This window comes from Aotus nancymaae, unplaced genomic scaffold, assembly GCF_030222135.1.
Source record: "Aotus nancymaae isolate 86718 unplaced genomic scaffold, 86718_ANA_hifiasm-v0.15.2.pri h1tg000031l, whole genome shotgun sequence".
NCBI classification, from domain to species: domain Eukaryota; kingdom Metazoa; phylum Chordata; class Mammalia; order Primates; family Aotidae; genus Aotus; species Aotus nancymaae.
In genome coordinates this window covers 3,395,231-3,411,963 of record NW_026988444.1, presented here as the reverse complement: position 1 = coordinate 3,411,963, position 16,733 = coordinate 3,395,231, and the positions used below count along the sequence as shown (strand labels likewise).

At 60.7% G+C, this 16,733-nt stretch overlaps 1 protein-coding gene across 1 annotated transcript in view; it reads right to left on the bottom strand.

Annotated features, from left to right (window-relative positions):
* Positions 1-6,056: 6,056 nt before the first annotated feature.
* Positions 6,057-16,733, bottom strand: part of ESPNL (espin like) — a 31,681-nt gene continuing 21,004 nt past the window's right edge. Inside the window, exons 6-9 of the mRNA XM_012473474.3 lie at positions 12,103-12,214; positions 10,858-10,970; positions 9,733-9,930; positions 6,057-8,015 (exon numbers count right to left, since the gene is read on the bottom strand). Of these exons, the coding sequence (XP_012328897.2) occupies positions 6,411-8,015; positions 9,733-9,930; positions 10,858-10,970; positions 12,103-12,214 (2,028 nt within the window). The 3' untranslated portion in view covers positions 6,057-6,410. The remainder of the gene's footprint in view (positions 8,016-9,732; positions 9,931-10,857; positions 10,971-12,102; positions 12,215-16,733) is intronic.

Genomic DNA, 16,733 nt, shown 5'->3' with positions numbered 1-16,733 from the left:
TCTACCCATCGGCCACGTGGCCTGACCAGTATGACCATTTCCAGCTGTGCTGCGACCCGGAGGAGCTGAGGCTTCGGCCTCTTGATGCTGCTAGGAACTGTCCTAATGCTCTTACACACCAGAGAGACCCAGGTGGCCCCCAGGGGGACAGAACCACACTCTTGGGAGAGTTAGGGAATTTCTCAAGGATGTTGAGGTGCCTGCCCTGACCTCTGGGGTCCTGGACACAGGGCACGTGTCCTGTGAGAGTAGCAGCTGGCCTTGCTACCCGCTGAGGACTTGGTTGTGGCCTGGAAGCCACAGTCCCTTCTCCTGAGATGCATGCAGCCTATGGAGCAGAAGGTCACCACACAAATTACTGCCAGGTCTGCCAGGTGCTCCCAGTGTTACCCTCCAGAGAGGTTCCCTGAGTCCAGGCCTCCTCTACAGCCCAGTCTGGCCCTGCTCCTGCTCATTCCCCTGCTCCTGTCACATAGACCCGGGACTTTGGCCCCGGCCTTGGGCATCAGCCTCGTGTTGTGGGGGGGTGGGAGGACCCCAACTCTTGCTGTGTCCAGGACCACCATGGGATGGGCACTGGAGTATTGGGTTTCCCCACTGTCCCCCCTGTATGCAGACAGAACATGCAGGGTTAATGCAGTCCCAGCTGGGGCTGGAGGAAATGAGGACAGGGTTCTGATGACAGGCTGCTGTCACGGGGAGCTGGCTCTGCTCGGGGAACAGCACTGCTTGCCAAGTGTGGAGTCCTCACAGCCGCCGTCGTGGGGCCTGGAGCCCCAGCACCTCAGATGACAGGTCAGTTTGGGAAACTCGACACCAGGGGTGCAAAACGGATCCTCATCGACAGATTGCTGCGGAGTGGTGCAGCTTTTAAAAATACACTGCTAGTTTCTTTATGAGGATAAAAATAACACAAACAGAAAAATAAAAAGCAGAAAACGTCACCAGTAAAAGACCATTTGCCATTAATATGCTCCCAGCTCTTTCCTGTTGTCAAAATGAGCATGCCTGCGTGCGGGTCAGCGCCCTTTCCTCACGTGGTTACATTGTGGGTGTTTCTGATGTGATCAGCACTTGAAGATTTTCAACCTCGGCTGGCACAGTGGCTCATGCCTGTAGTCCCAGCACTTTGGGAGGCTGAGGCACATGGATCACCTGAGGTCAGGAGTTCGAGACCAGCCTGGCCAACATAGTGAAACCCCCATCCCTATGAAAAATACAAAAATTAACCAGGTACATGCCTATAGTCTCAGCTACTCAGGAGGCTGAGACAGGAAACTCGCTTGAACCCCGGAGCCAGATGTTGCAGCGAGCCAAGATCGCACCACTGCACTCCAGCCTGGTAATAGAGCAAGACTCTGACTCAAAAAAAAAAAAAAAAAAAAGCCATTTTCAATTTCATCTCAGTAGGATGACATCACACTTTATGAAGTTGGGAGTGATAACTGGCACTCTTCCTGTTCATGGACGTTCAAGCTGTTTTCCACTTGGGACTATAATAATGAAGGTGGCATCACCTGTGGGATTATTCCTTCAGAATAGATTCTGAGCGTGAAATCGCCAAATTAAAATGTGTGAGGCCGGGTGTGGTGGCTCATGCCTGTAATCCCAGCACTTTGGGAGGCCAAAGCGGGTGGATCACTTGAGGTCAGGAGTTAGAGACCAGCCTGGCCAACATGGTAAAACCCTGTCTCTACTAAAAATACAAAAATTAGCTGGCTGCGGTGGTGTATCCCTGTAATCCCAGCTACTTGGGAGGCTGAGGCAGGAGAATCGCTTGAACCCGGGAGGTGGAGGTTGTGGTGAGCTGAGATCACATCACTGCACTCCAGCCTGGGTGACAGAGCAAGACTCCATCTCTAAAAAGAAAAAGAAAAAAATGTGTGAGTGCCCGTCTGCTGGGCTCGAACCTTCCGGCTGTGAGGATGGCCCAGTCCACATGTCAGTCTGCCCACCCCTCGGGGTGTTACAGCCCTGCACAGCACCTCTCACTCCAGCCAGGGCGATTTGGGGCCTGGATTCCATCAGGCTTCCTTGTTTCCCTTTCACCAGCGCTCTCAGCACGTCGGACGGCGCCTCCTTCCCTGCGAACCTGCTGCGGTGCTGCTGTGTGTTCGCTGTTCAGATTTCTTTTTTCTTGGGTCCAAACCACCTTGTTTGACGGCATCTGGGTCTGTAATGATGACATCTTCGGATCTGAGATGGAAGACCCTCGTTGCTCTGCTATTTACACGTTTTCGTCTGCTGCATTAGCGATCTCGCACCGCGTAAGGAACTGCCCTGAAATCCAAGGTCATAGAACCGTGCACACGTTTCGTCTCAGCATCTCCTCGGGAGCGCGTGCGTGCGTCCTCGTCTCTCAGCGTCTCCTCGGGAGCGCGTGCATGCGTCCTCGTCTCTCCACGTCTCCTCGGGAGCGCGTGCGCGCGTACTCGTCTCTCAGCGCCTCCTCGGGAGCGCGTGCGCGCGTACTCGCCTCTCAGCGCCTCCTCGGGAGCGCGTGCGCGCGTACTCGCCTCTCAGCGCCTCCTCGGGAGCGCGTGCGTGCGTCCTCGTCTCTCAGCGTCTCCTCGGGAGCGCGTGCGTGCGTCCTCGTCTCTCAGCGCCTCCTCGGGAGCGCGTGCGCGCGTCCTCGCCTCTCAGCGCCTCCTCGGGAGCGCGTGCGTGTGTCCTCGTCTCTCCGCGTCTCATCTGGAGCGCATACGTGCGGTGGCTCCACCTTGGGATGACTCAGGAGGGTCCCACGAAGTGCTGAGTCCAACTGCAGTCATCGGAAGTGGGGTGTGAGGCAGGAGGGGTCTGCGGGCTGTGGGCTGGAGAACCGGTTCCCCCCCCAGGTCCCTCTGTAGAGCCGCTCCCAACGTGGCGGCTGCTTCCCTGAAACAAGGCCAGCAACGGAGACGAAGCCATGGCGGCTTTTGCTGCCCACTCAGAAGTGATGTCTGCAGCTTCATCCTATTCTGGGGTACCCTGGGTGGAACGGGGCTGCATGCTGTGGCCACCCAGAGGCAGGGGTTGCTGGGGGCCTTCGTGCAGGCTGGTCTCCATGGCAGCTTCGTTTATTTCTTCTTTTAAATGGCCTTCAGAGACTTTTAATAAGAGCTGGGCTTTGCATTAAGCCGGTGCACCGACATGCAGGGAGCCCGCCCCTCTGCACACTGACCCAGCCGCGGGGGAGAAGCTGGGTTCCCGCACTGCCCTTGGCGAGGGTCGCTGTTTCTCCACATCTCCATCCTGCCCTCATCTCTGGACTGGGGACACAGGGCTCCCTTTCTCCTGGATGTTTTTGACTCATCAGGAGCCTCCCGGGCTTTGCGCCTTTGCTTCACATGTGGCCGCCTTGCTGATGTCGGCGCCTCCACGGTGCTACGGGTGCGGTCTCTGGTCCTCAGTGAGTTTTTTATCAATTGGACAACAGATTTATAGGCACCAAACAGGCCCTACAGCTGAGTGTGGCATTGCAGGGGCCGGCGCCTGCCTGCTCCGGGGACACATGCTCCCCACAGGTGAGCTGCTGCTGGGCCAGGGATTCCAGCTGCTGGGCATCAGGATCGCCAGGAATGTCTTAAAACCCCAGCTTTCCAGACCCACCTAAATGATGCAGAAGGTCATTTACGGGGCACTCCAGAGCACCCCAGCAGCACTCCAGGGACCCAGCCTGGATCCCAGCCACACCTCACCCCTCACCTGGCAGCCCACCCTAGGCCCTCCTGGGACCCCTGATGTGTGTCTCCACTGCTGGCCTTGATCCAGCTCCTCAGCTGGGAAACTGAGGCCCAGAGGTTGTGGAGTACTTGTCCAAGATCACAGTGAGTGGGCAGGGATGCCTGGAGCCAGGAGGGCCAACTCCCTGCCCAGTGCTCTCGCTTGAGCACCCTTGGCCAGGGGTGACCTGAGGTCTGCTGCCCTCACCTTCAGCCCCCTCCTCTGTCAGGGCACTCAGAACAACCCAGCGAGGGGTGCCAGAGGGGACTCCAGGAGACACCGGAACACCCAAACCTGACACCCCCCAGCCAAGGGCTCTCCCTAGACCCACCTGCTGCCCCATGCCCTCTGCCAGCCCCGGGCGGTGGCTGCACGCATGGAGCTGACCTCGTCTTGTTCTCCACTGAGTGCGTGTTGTGGCCCAGAGCCAGGGCCCTACTGACTGAGAAGCAGCGTTCAGGAAGCTCCTGGCTGTTCCCAGCACTCTGCTCATTACAAACAACTCTGAAACACCTGTAATCCCAGCACTCTGAGAGGCAGAGGTCTTGAACTCCTGGGCAGATTTCTTGAACCCAGGAGTTCAAGACCAGCCTGGGCAACATAGCAAGAGCTGGACCCTACAAAAAATACAAAAAAATTAGCCGGATGTGGTGGCTGATGCCTGTAGTTCCAGCTACTCGGGAGGTTGAGGTGGGAGGATCGCTTGACCCCAGGAGGCAGAAGTTGCAGTGAGCTGAGATTATTGCACCACTGCATTCCAGCCTGGCCAACAGAGCCAGATCCTGTGAAAGAAAAGAAAGGAAAAAAGGAAAGGAAGAAAGAAAGGAAGGGAGGGAGGAAGGAAGGGAGAAGAAATGAAAGAGAGGCAGAGAAAGAGAAAACAGGAAGGAAAGAAAGGAAGAAAAAGAGAAAGGGAAGAAAGAGAAGGAACTCTGAAATGCCGGCTGCACGCTGGTGAGTGTCTGAGACCATATGGATTCCCCAGCACAGAGGCCCCTCCCATGTGGAACCTCTGTCCTCCCTCACTGCAACCCGGGGAGAGTGAGGTCCGCATGCGCCCCATGCTGCAGATGAGAAACCAGAGGCTAGAACATGGCCCTGGTGTTTCAGCAGAGCTGAGGGTTTGGGTCTTCGTACGGGGCTCTCAGGACACAGGTGGCTCTCATGGGTGGCTGAACAACAAGCACAAGAGAGGGGTGCGCTAGGAACGGGAATCTTTACTTAGCAAACATGTTCAGCTTCAGCTCTGCGGCAGGGTCCTCAGCAGTGGAGGAAGCCGAAGGGGGCTGGCTACAGAGCAGGCCCTGGGGGAAGAGCCACGGGCCTGGGGCTGGGCCATTGCTAGTTCCCTTCCCAGCCCCGCTCGCCCCGATGGCCAATACCACCCCTCTCAATTTTACATCTTGAGCATCCCTTCCCGTGGGCCCCGGTCAGCCGTAAGTCTCTCTATTCCATCCGCCAGCTTGCCCGCTGCCCTCCATGCTCTTCCCGGACAATCCCCTGGGAGCGAGGCGGGGACCCCTGACAAGCTTGTCCCTGACTGCACCCTCCTCTGTCCCAGGGAACCTGAAGCCTCCCCTCCCTGCCCCTGCCTGCTGGGCTGTCTCACAGCTGCAGAGCCCTGCCCCCAAAGTCCCTGTGGGCTTGGGCCCAGCCCTTGTCAGCCCCGGACCCTCAGTGATGATCCATCCTCCTGGCTGCCATCAGGAGCTGCAGACAAGCCACACCCTGTGCAAACCATGCCCAGCACCTGTTAAGGGATACTCTGCAGCACCAAGAGACCCCGAGGGCGGAATCCATTTCCTGTGTCCTTCCCTCCAGCACCCAGGCCACCGTGGAGGAGAGGCGCGCTGTGGGTGACACCCAAGTGCCCTCATGAAGTAGCCACACTCCACCGAGGTCTGGCTGGTGGCCACCCCTGGTGGCATTCTCCTCTGTTGCAGCAGCCTTTGAGAGTGGGCGCTGGCCACCCTGCCTGGAGGCCTCCTGACCACTGCTATTCCCACGCCCCTGCTTTCCAGCCTTGCGGGGGCCCATGCCAGGCCGAGGCAGTCAGCTGGAGGACAGGGGCCCCATGGGGAGCCTGCCTTTGAGGGAGCTGGGCCTCTGGAGCACCTTGGGGGTGGGAGTACCTGGCCTGGTGGGCATAGGTGTGTGACCAGCAGGGACAGTCTGGCAGGAAGGCCTCCTGCCCATGGAATCTGTCCATGGGAGGTGAAGGGGTGTGGCCCAAAGTCAGCAGGAGAAACGGGCAGGACCAGGGCCTGGGCCCACCTCAGGCTCATGTGGAAGGTGGATGTGGCTGAGGCCACCAGCACCAGAGAAACTGAGGGACAGGATGGCCAGGTAACTGGTGGCACTGGGGAAGGACAAGTGGGAAACAGATAGCATCCCAGGTCCCGGGGGCCGGCCCGGCAGAGGTGCCCTGGGCTGGGGTGGCCTGTCACCTAACTTCAGGGCCTACCAAGGGGCTTCCTGGAGGCAGTGGTGAGAAGGAGTCTGAGTCCTGGCTCGGAAGAGAAGCAGGTGACAGACGAGTCCCGCAGCCTGTGATAACCGGCAGGACTGGAGGCTGCCATGCACACACTGAGCATCCAGCAGCTTTGCCTGGCTCACCCGGCCACCAAGGGAGTAAGCAAGGAAAAGAAAAGAGAAACCCCAAGTCACCCCCAAACCACGTTCTGAAAAGCAGGCTGCCTGCTGGGTCACTCTCCAAAGTTGAACATCTCAGCTTCCTTCTCCTTCCAGAAGGCAAAGCTCCGGTCGATGTAGCCGCAGATGTCCTCGCTGTTGAAGCTGCCCCGCTGGGAGCGGGTCCCCAGCCGCTGTAATGTGGGCTTGGGGCCACTGCAGGGGACAGCAGCATGCGGCAGGGGCCCAAGCGGTGTCAGTCCTGACTTTCGGCCAGGCTCCGAGTCCCAGGCGGGACCCTGGCTGGAGCCGAAGAAGCGGGCTTTGATGTCCTCGAAGCCGTCAGTCCAGGCCCGACGGCCAGCGGCCACCTCATCGGTCACGGCCTTGTGGAAGGTGCGCACAGCCTCCCAGCCGTGGGTGCCCAGGTGCTCGAAGACTTCGAAGCAGAGCAGGTGGCGTGCCTTGCGCTCCTCAGCTGGCAGGTCACACTCCAGGAGCTGGAAGTAGCCCAGCATAAAGAGGTCCAGCGAGAGGCTACTGTAGGGCACGGGAGCCCCGTCCACGTGGGGCAGGAACTGCTCGGGGGACAGGGCCCCATGGGGCCTCCGGCTCAGCCGCCGCAGCTGCCGGGCGGGCACGTGAGCCATGATGGCCTTCCAGTTGCCCAGCAGGTGGGTGATGGTGCTGCGCTGCTGCCACAGGTGGCCCAGCCGGGGGCCCTGGCTGGGCGGAGAGGGTGGCCCAGGGCTCCTGGTGGCCTCCCGGCCCCGAGACCCTGTGTGGCGGGCTTCTAGGGTCCTGCAGGCCGCGGTCTTGAGGGCTGGCGTGTAGGCTGACCTCCTCCAGTGGCTGAGGAAGAGCATGACGATGCGCTCCTTGCGCAGGCTGGCGGGGTCCTGGCCAGCCGCGGCACCCACCTCCGATGGCACCTCCTTGCAGCTGATGCCAGAGTCGCTGGCCTCCCCCGTGTCGCCAGGGCTGGGCTGCCCCAAAGCTGGAACACTGCGGGGCTTAGGCAGGGCTTTCCAGCAGCCACTCAGGCACTGCCTGGGCTGGGCTCCCAGCTCGCAGGGGCCAGGGCTGAAGCCACAGATTGGGCCAGAGGCCGACTCGAAGTTGCCCCGCAGCGTCCGCACAGACACCCCCCACTCCTGGATCTGGCGCTGGGCCTCGCTCCAAGAGGGGCTGGCCGAGGCCTCCCTGCAGGAGTCCCGCAGGGGCCGGGTGGCTGGCTTCTCATCCCCCTGCACTAGCCCGTGCACGCCCTTCAACAGCAGGGACAGGCTGCGCACCAGGCGGGAGATGTGGCTGCACCAGAAGGGCAGGGGCTGCCCTGCGGGAGCCACTTCCAAGGCCTCCGCAGAGCACGCGGACTCAGCTGACGGGGTGGGGGCCTCCTCAGCCTCCAGTCCGGGCGCCCGGGGCAGGAAGTGGCTGTTGACCGTGATGCTGACCAGGGGCTCGGGCAGCAGGGCCTGCAGCTCAGCTGCCAGTCGGCCCAGCTCACTCTCATACTCCTGACAGCGGCGCCGAAGCTGCAGGTCTGCGATCTGCTTCTCCAGGTAGACCAGGTCGTCCTCAGTCAGTAGCTCCCCAAAGGGGCCCAGGATGGCCTGGTGGGTCTGCGAGTACCTCCAGGACGCTTGCTCCACAGGGCCAGAGCTGCCACCGTCATCCTGGGCACAGGAAGGGCAGGGTGAGCAGTGCCAGGGCTGCTGGACACCAGCTCCCGGGATGGCCGGCCCCAGTCCAGAGCTGGAGGCTCCGGGAAGGCTGGTTTCCTCTCAAAGGGTGGAGGTGCCCCTGCCCTGCCTCCTCCGCACTCTTCCTGATCTCCCCACATCTGCTCCAGGTTTCATGGTCAGGGCCCTCTCTGCCCCTTCCGACCAAATATGGAGCTTTCTTGCTTGGACAGCAGCCCTGGGGGAAGGCAGTTCAGCCACTCCACTCTGCACCCCTGCCACCCCATCCATCCCTGCCACCCAATAAGCATCTGCTGTCCCACGCTGTGTCCACCCCCAGGGCCCAACAGGGACTCCCAGCCTTTGCCAGCCTGTGCCCAAGCCCATATCTTGAGCCCCTTAGTCTGCCCACCCACCGTCAGCACCCCCCACCCGCCATCAGTCCACCTCACCTGCTATCAGTCCACTCACCCATCATCAGTCTCCTCCCGCCCACCATCAGTCCACCCACCCACCATCAGCCTGCCTACCTGCCAGCAGCCCGCCCAGCCTCCAAGTCCGAGTTTTCAGCATCTCTGCAGAGCCTCTGGTCTTGCCCCAAGATAAGACTTCAAGGGGCTTCCCATCTAGGGCAGACCCTCCGACCTGCTCAGCTCCAGTCTTGCTCTGCTCTGAACCCTGCGGCCCTCAGGCCCTGTGGCTCCCAGCCCAACAAGCAAGGACAGGCTGGGCCCTCAGACAGGGCTGTCCTACAGTCCTGCGACGATGGAGACGGGCTGTATTCCAGCAGCCAGGAGCCACCTGTGGCTATAGAAACGACGGGCGGCTGGCGCGACGGAGGGGCAGGACTTTTACTTCCCTTACATTTTAATTAATGTAAATGGCCGCATGTGGCTACATGACTGTGCTGGACAGCGTAGCGCTAGACCAAGGGCTGCAGAGCTCACTGTCCTGACACAATCGTAGGCCTCTGAGGGTACAATTCCTGAACTGTCTGCACAGCAGCCAGCGAGCCTGCTAAATCCAAACCACAGCCCCTCCTGCTCGGATTCTCAGTGGCTCCTCACAGCCTCACAGAGGCGTAGTCATACCAGCCAGGTTCCTGTCCAACCTCAGGCACCCACTCCTCGCCCGGGTGCCCCTCCTGCTCCTCCCTAGGTCAGCCAGGCCTCAGGACGTCGCACTGGCCGTTCCCTCTGCCTAGGCGGTGTTTGCCCCAAATTCCCACAGGGCTCCCCGCTCTTTCTTCTGGCCCCTGCTCAAGGCTACATCCCCGGAGGGGCCCCCTAAGCACCCATATATCATAGCCCCCCAAATGCTTTGCTTTCTCCACAGCAGTGGGAATCGCCCACACACCTGCCAGCACCTGCCCATGAACCACCATCTTTCCTGCTAGACGCTGTGCCCAGGAGGGCAGCGCATGCCCTTCACTGCCTAGAACAGCACTTGGCACAGGCAGGCATGTGCCACAAATCCGCCAAGTGGCCAGGTGGAAGGCTGCCTGGGACCCACGCCTCCAGAGCAGGGGAAGGGGCTCTGCTCAGAGTCCTCTGGTCTGGTTCACTTCATCCTACGGTGGAAGCAACAGCCAAGGCCACAGAGGAGAGGGGCCCCTGGGTCTTGGATTCAGGTCTGGGCTCTGGGCACCCTGCCTTCCACTTCCACCTGCCTGGAAAAGGCCTCGCCCCACCCCGCCCCTTCCCGGGCCTACCTGGGCCTCCGCGGCGCTCTCTGCACCCAGGCGCGCCTGCAGCTTCCGCACCATTACCTGTCGCTTCCACTCGGGGATGGGCCGGCCGCACTCATCCCGCGTGGGCACCAGCCCGTCGATGTCGCCTGAAGGCAGCCCGTCCAGCTGCAGTGAGGCCAGGCCCTCTGGGGCATCCCCCGCCAGTGCCATCTCTGTCCCCTGTGCAGACAGGGGTGGGTCACACAGGCCTGGAGAGGACCCAGACCCCGAGTGGTGGGAAGATCTGAGAGGGTGTGGAGGGTTGGCTCAGCCCAGGGCACGCTAACGGGGCGCTCTGAGAGGAGGGACAGTGGGGGCCGTGGACAGCACCCCACCCCCTCATCTCCAGCTTAAGAGTGAGGCCTCCGAGGGGAGGGACCCGAGGTGGGGGCAGGGGCAGGGTGTGTGTGAGGGGATTGTTGGCAGAGAAATGAAACCAGAGACCCCTCCCCGCCTCCGATACAAGGCCAGCAGATGCTGCGTGTCCCTGGGCAAACTTGCTCTGGGCACAGCTACATGGACAAAGTCTGGCAGCCAGTCCTGTGGTGCAGCCCTTGTCAGAGGCTTCAGTGTGCTGGGCACACGCCAGCTCTCCAGGAACCGTACATCTGTGGCTGAGGATCCACAGGAGTCTCTCAGGGAAAGGCTGGGCTGGGTTTCTAAGGGCCTGGTGTCCAGGAAAGGGTGGGGAGGGGGAGCAGGACCCTTCTGTTGGTCCAGGCTGGCCGAAGACTTGAGGAGGAGGACAGTGGCGGTGGGCCCCTGCCCGTGGATGGCTGCCGCGATCGCCGCACTCCAAGTGGCCACAGAGCACCCCTGAGCTCAGAGGTCAGGGAGAGGGGCTTGGGCCACTGCAGCCCTCTGGGATGACAGAGAAGGGTCCCCACATTTCTGTAGTGGGGGGACAGCTGCCATCGCCCGGACTCTCCCGTCTCCTCAGAACTCAGGGTATGGTTGAGAGCAGCAGAATGACGCAGGCAGCCTGGTGTCCACCCTTCAGGGAAAGGTCTGGCTGTGCTGGGGGGCTTCCCTGGGTCCCCCAAGAGGATGGGGATGGAGGCTGGCTGGGGGCCCTGGGAGACAGGGACGCAGGGGTGGGGGACGCACCGCGGGGTGGGTCGTGGCATTGGTGGTGATCCTCGGAGGGGCTGGGCTGCTCATCTGCTCTCTGGGAAGAGGCTGGTCAGGATGGCCAGGCCAGGCGGGGCGGAGGGACGCAGCTGCTGAGAAGAAGGGGGAGTTGCAGAAAGGGCAAGGGCTGGGGAGCAGAGACGCAGAGGCTCAGGGATCCAGGCCTGGGGGCAGAACCAGCCTCCTGAACCAGCTGAGACTCCAGCCCACCCTGCATCAAAGGCCTCAGGGGCTTCACTGGAGTCACTGGGGCCAGCCCCAGCCCGGTAGATGGGAGAGTCTGAGGCACACCCCTGGGCCATCTCACAGCGCCTCGTGCAGCAGGAGAGGAGCTGGGAAGGGCTTGAGGCCTGGAGGTCACGGGCTCCTAACGCAGCTCTGCAGGCCCCGAGCTGCCTGCAATGCTCCCTGCCCCGATGCAAACACACACTTCAGTGTCAACCTTGAGTGAAGAACACGTCTGTATCACAGCCAGGCAGATACACACCGACACAATCACACACACACATACACAGTCACAAACACACACAGTCACACACAAACACAATCACACACACAGACACAATCACATATACACAGTCCCAGACACAATCACACATACACAGACACAATCACACACACAGTCACAATCACAGAAACAACACAGACACAAACACAATCACTAACACAATTACACACAGACACAATCACATACACACAATCACACAGAAACACAGACACAGAACAGATACACATACTCCCGCATGTGAGCACAGGGCCACGGTGGGGCCTGTGTTGGAAGCTGGCCCTCACTACCTGTGGCGCCTGCTGATGTGTTTGTGCTGTTCCCTTCCATTCCATTCCGATCAACGCTGGTCACGGTCCCCTAATGGTGGAGGCCTGCAGTGTGAGGACCGTCCCCTGCCCTACTAGCCGGCGCATGCCAGGCATGCTGGGATCTCGGGACAGCAGCCCATCCGCAAGGGGCCTGGGTGGTCTCCCCGCCTTTACCCCTGGACAAGTTGCTGTGACTCTAAGTGCCCACCACGGAAAATGCTAATCCTCACCTTTACAAAGCAACAAAGACAGTTAAGGAAACCCAGAAGCAACTGGGAAGGGAGGGTGACCTGGTGCCCAGCTGCCTGCAGACTTCCCCACGGATCCAGGACCCCGGAGGGGAGGCCAGTGGCACCCACTCCCAGGCCCCTGCCCCGGCCAGCCCACCTGGGGCTGTGCACTCATGGGTGGGGTTCCCAGGCCCCAGGCCTCCTCTTCTTCCATCCTCCAGGGAGTGCGTGGCCAACAGTGGAGGTGGGGGGAACGGCGGCGGCGGCGGCGTCATCAGCAGGGGCACCTGTGGGTGGATGGACTTGGTTAGTAGGGGGCCCCTGTGGGCTCTTCCCTGCTCACCTAGACAGGGGCAGGGGCACCCAGTGAGCGAGCCTTGGGGAGCCTGTGCATCTGGGAAGGGTTGGGACGGGTTAGGAGGTAGCAGGAGAGGGTCAGGTCCTCGATCAAGGTACTGTCCCAGGGTCATCTCCTGCCTGAGTGCCATCACTTACTGGCACCCGACCTTAGTCCCCACCCGCTGCCACCTCTACTGGGTGGGCCACCCCCATCTCCAAGCTCAGCTTCCAGGCTCCCTCTGGAGGCAGCTGAGCTCTGGGGCTCTGGGCACTGGGTAACGAGCTGGTTTCCAGCTATGCTCAGTGCCCTGTGGCCTCACAAATATGTGTGCACATGCATGCACACATACGCGTGTCCACTCTCCCTCCTGCACACACACGTGTCCACAATCCTGCACACACGTGTTCACACTCCTGCACACACATGTTCACACTACTGCAGTGTCCACTCTCCCTCCTGCACACACGTGCATGTCCACACTCCACACACACCCGTGTCCACTCTCCCTCCTGCACACACACGAATGCCCACTCCCTCCTGCACACACAAGTTAACATTCCTGCACACACGCCTCTCCTGCACATACATGCGTTAACACTCCTGCACACACACCCGTGTCCACTCTCCCTCCTGCACACACACGTGTGTTCACACTCCTGCATCCACCTGTGTCCACTCTCCTTCCTGCACACACATGCATGCCCACTCCCTCCTGCACACACACGTTAACGCTCCTGCACACACGCCTCTCCTGCACATACATGTGTTAACACTCCTGCACACACACACGTGTCCACTCTTCCTGCACACACGTGTCCACAATCCTGCACACACACGTTCACACTCCTGCAGTGTCCTTGCCCTTCTGCACACACGTGCATGTCCACACTCCTGCACACACACCCGTGTCCACGCTCCCTTCTGCATACACACGTCCACTCTCCCTCCTGCACACACACGTGTCTACACTCCTGCACACACGTGTTCACACTCCTGCAGTGTCCTCGCCCTCCTGCACACACGTGCATGTCCACACTCCTGCACACACACGTGTCCTCTCCCTCCTGCACACACGTGTGTTCACACTCCTGCACACACCCGTGTCCACTCTCCTTCCTCCACACACACGCATGCCCACTCCCTCCTGCACACACACGTTAACATTCCTGCACATACGCGTCCTCTCCTGAACATACATGCATTAACACTCCTATACACACACCCGTGTCCACTCCCTCCTGCACACACATGCGTTAACACTCCTACACACATGCATGCCCACTCTCCACACATACGTGTTCCCATTCCACAAACAGTCCACTCTCCCTCCACACACGCATGTGTTCACCCTCCTGCACACACGAGTGTCCACTCTCCCTCCTGCACACACGTTCACACACCTGCACACACGCGTGTTCACACTCCTGCACACACGTGTCCACTCTCCCTCCTCCACACACACGTGTCCACTCTCCCACACCCCCTCCCTGACTCCTGTGCTGTGGTCCGCCTGGAACTTCAGCCCTGACACAGGGCCCATCAGTGTCTTGGGGGTGGATGGCCCCGTGAGCGTCCTGGTGAGGAGAGGGGAGGGCAGTGGACTAGGATGAGGGTCCCCGATGTGCCCATCAGCCGAGGTCATGGGCAGCCCTTGTCCCCAGCCAGCAGGGCCGCATGCCACAGTCCCTCTGGGTGCCTCCCCCACCCTGCCCTCCAGTGGGCATTGGAAGCCAGATGTGGCTGTCAGAGCTCCCACATCAGTGCTAGTGAGAGTCCTGGGCAGAGCAGAGGACTCAAATCGGCCAAGATTCTGGACTTGTGGCCTGGGCCCAGCGCCCGTCGTGTGAGTGGGAGGGACCCAGGCTGCAGCTTGCTCAAACGCACAGCTGTTTCTGCCTTCAAATTCGCTCCCCTTTCCGAGCGCGGGGCCCCCATTTTCATGCTGCACTGGGGCTGCAGTGCGGTGAAGTCGGCCCTGCCTGAGCGAACCTTCGACCTCCCCAAGCCTCCCTTCCTCATGGATAAGGCCACCTCCGGGCAAGGACGCTGGGTGGCTCCTCAGCCACCTGCCCTCCAGGACCCTCACCCCGTGGGGCCACAGGGGAGGAAACGCCATCCGAAAGCCCGTCTGCCCGGCCCCCACGCACCTCACTCCTTCCAGGAATCTGTGCCCACAGCCCAGGAACCCTGTGCACGGTCGGCTGGGGAGCGACTGCCCGGCCCCCAGCCCCGGAGGCCCTCAGAAGCGAACTGCAGAGCACAGGGAACGCAGCCGTCCGGGGATGCTGGGGGCTGCTGAGGCTGCCGCCCCCAGGAGTGGGAGGTACCACATGAATATTTGAAGGCCCAGGTGTCCGGTGGCCGGGCGGGCTTGGGCTGGATGGCAGGATCCCTTACCACAGCACTGTTAACTCTCCATGGAGCAGGGGCCAGGGGAGGGGATGCTTGGGGAGATGGAAGGGGGACCTGAGATCCCTGGACCCCATGAGACAAGAGGCCACCCAGAGGAACCCCCAGTCCCACCCACAGTACAGCTCCCGGGGCATAGATGGGGAAACCGAGGCTCAGAGAGGGCAAAGGGCTGCTGAAGAGCCAGGATGAGAATCTCACTAGAGGTGTCAGTCTTTGCTCCCACCAGTGCCTTGAACCACTGCTTCCTTGGTCACAGAGGTTGGCCTCTGGGGAAAGACCAAGAACACACACAGCCTGGCTGTTCCTTTCTGGGCTGCTTCTCAGGGCTGTGTGTGCAGGGAGCGAGAGGGACCAGGAGCAGGCTTGCTCTCTGCTAAGGAACAGGGTGTTCCCCAGACTCAGCGGTCCTCAGTAGAGACACCAACCTATGCGGCACAGCTGCCATCGGGACCCAACTCGCATCACCTGGGCTCAGGGGCAAGGGAATGCCACAAAACATGCCACATGCTCCCTGCCATGCTGAAGAAGGTCCTCTGTCTTGGACCCAGGAGTCTGGTGTCTTCCTCCACATTCAAGACATAGTGAGAGGCTGGCTTCAAGCAGGGCAGAATCAGACACCAGATCAGACACGGCCAGAAAAGCTGGACACAGTGGTGTCACCGAAAGAGGAATTCTGAGCCCTGCCTGGAGTGGCCCCAACAGCAAGGCCACCCCAGTGTCCCCACACCATCCCCTGCCCATCCAGGGACAGAGCCAGGAGTGGTATGGTGCCTCTCGCCTCCTCCCTGCCCCTGGGAGCCTTCAGCCCCTGCCCTGAGATCGAATCTGCTGTCAATGGGGAGGGGTCACCCCTGGCAGAGTGAGGGGGTTGGCTGGATGGCAGTGGCTCCTTATGCTGGGGAAGACAGAAGAGGTCGAAGTTAGTCTGGGGCTCAGGGGACTATCGGACTCTGGTCCCAGCACAGCACCTGTGGCCTGGGGACCTTAGGCCACCCCTGGAGGTCACCGTGGCCCAGCCCTGCTCCATTCCTCACCAATGAGATTCCATTACTGGCCGGGTGGTGCCACCCTTTCCAGGGGGAGGAGAGTGCCCAGGAAGCCTCTCACCTTCTCTGGGCCTCAGTTTCCCCATATCTAAAATAAAGACATCTTAGTGCCTTTCTGGATCCTGGCGGGAGGGAGCACATCTGTCCCAAGAGCCCACCAGAACAGGTACTCACTGGGTGCTCAAGGACCTTCCCTTTACCCAAAAAACAAGGCTCTGGACCAGGCACGGTGGCTCATACCTGTAATCCCAGCACTTTGGGAGGCAGAGGTGAGAAGATCTCTTGAGCCCAGAAGTTCAAGACCAGCCTTGCCAATATGGCCAAAGCCCGTCTCTAAAAAAATACAAAAACTAGCCAGGTGTGGTGGCACACACCTGTAGTCCCAGCTACTTGGGAGGCCGGGGTGGGAAGATCACTTTAGCCTGGAAGGCTGAGGCTGCAGTGAGCTGAGATTGTGCCACTGCACTCCAAACTGAACAACAGAGAGAGAGAGACCCTGTCTTTCTTATGAGTGAGAATATTGGGGTTTAGAGATGCTCAGAACTTGCCAGTGCCCCGTGCCGAGGAACACTGTGAGTAGGCAGCCCTGGACACTGTGGGGGATGCTGGAGGCTCCTCTCCCTAAGCATGGAGGGTTCTATGTGCCATCCCTGCCCAGACAGGGCGCTTAGGGCCCCACAGCCAGGAGCCCAGCTACTCGGCCAGCAGAGGGGAGGGGGCCTCCCTTGAAGGCAGCCCCTGCCCTTCCCTGATCTTCAAGGTCCCAGCCCTCATTGTGCAGAGAAGGGTCCCCAAGAGGTCCCCAAGGCCGAGGGAGGGGCAGGGCTGGCCTTCCTGAGTGCCCTGAGCAGACTCCAAGCTGGGGGGCAGCAGCTGACAGCCTGCCCACTCTCGGAGGCCTGGAGGGGGACAGCTCCCATGGGGAGAGACGAGCACCTCCTGCTGTCACCAGACCCTCCCAGAGGGAGAAGACAGAGACGGGCTCCAGTCCCGACCCTGAGCTCCCAA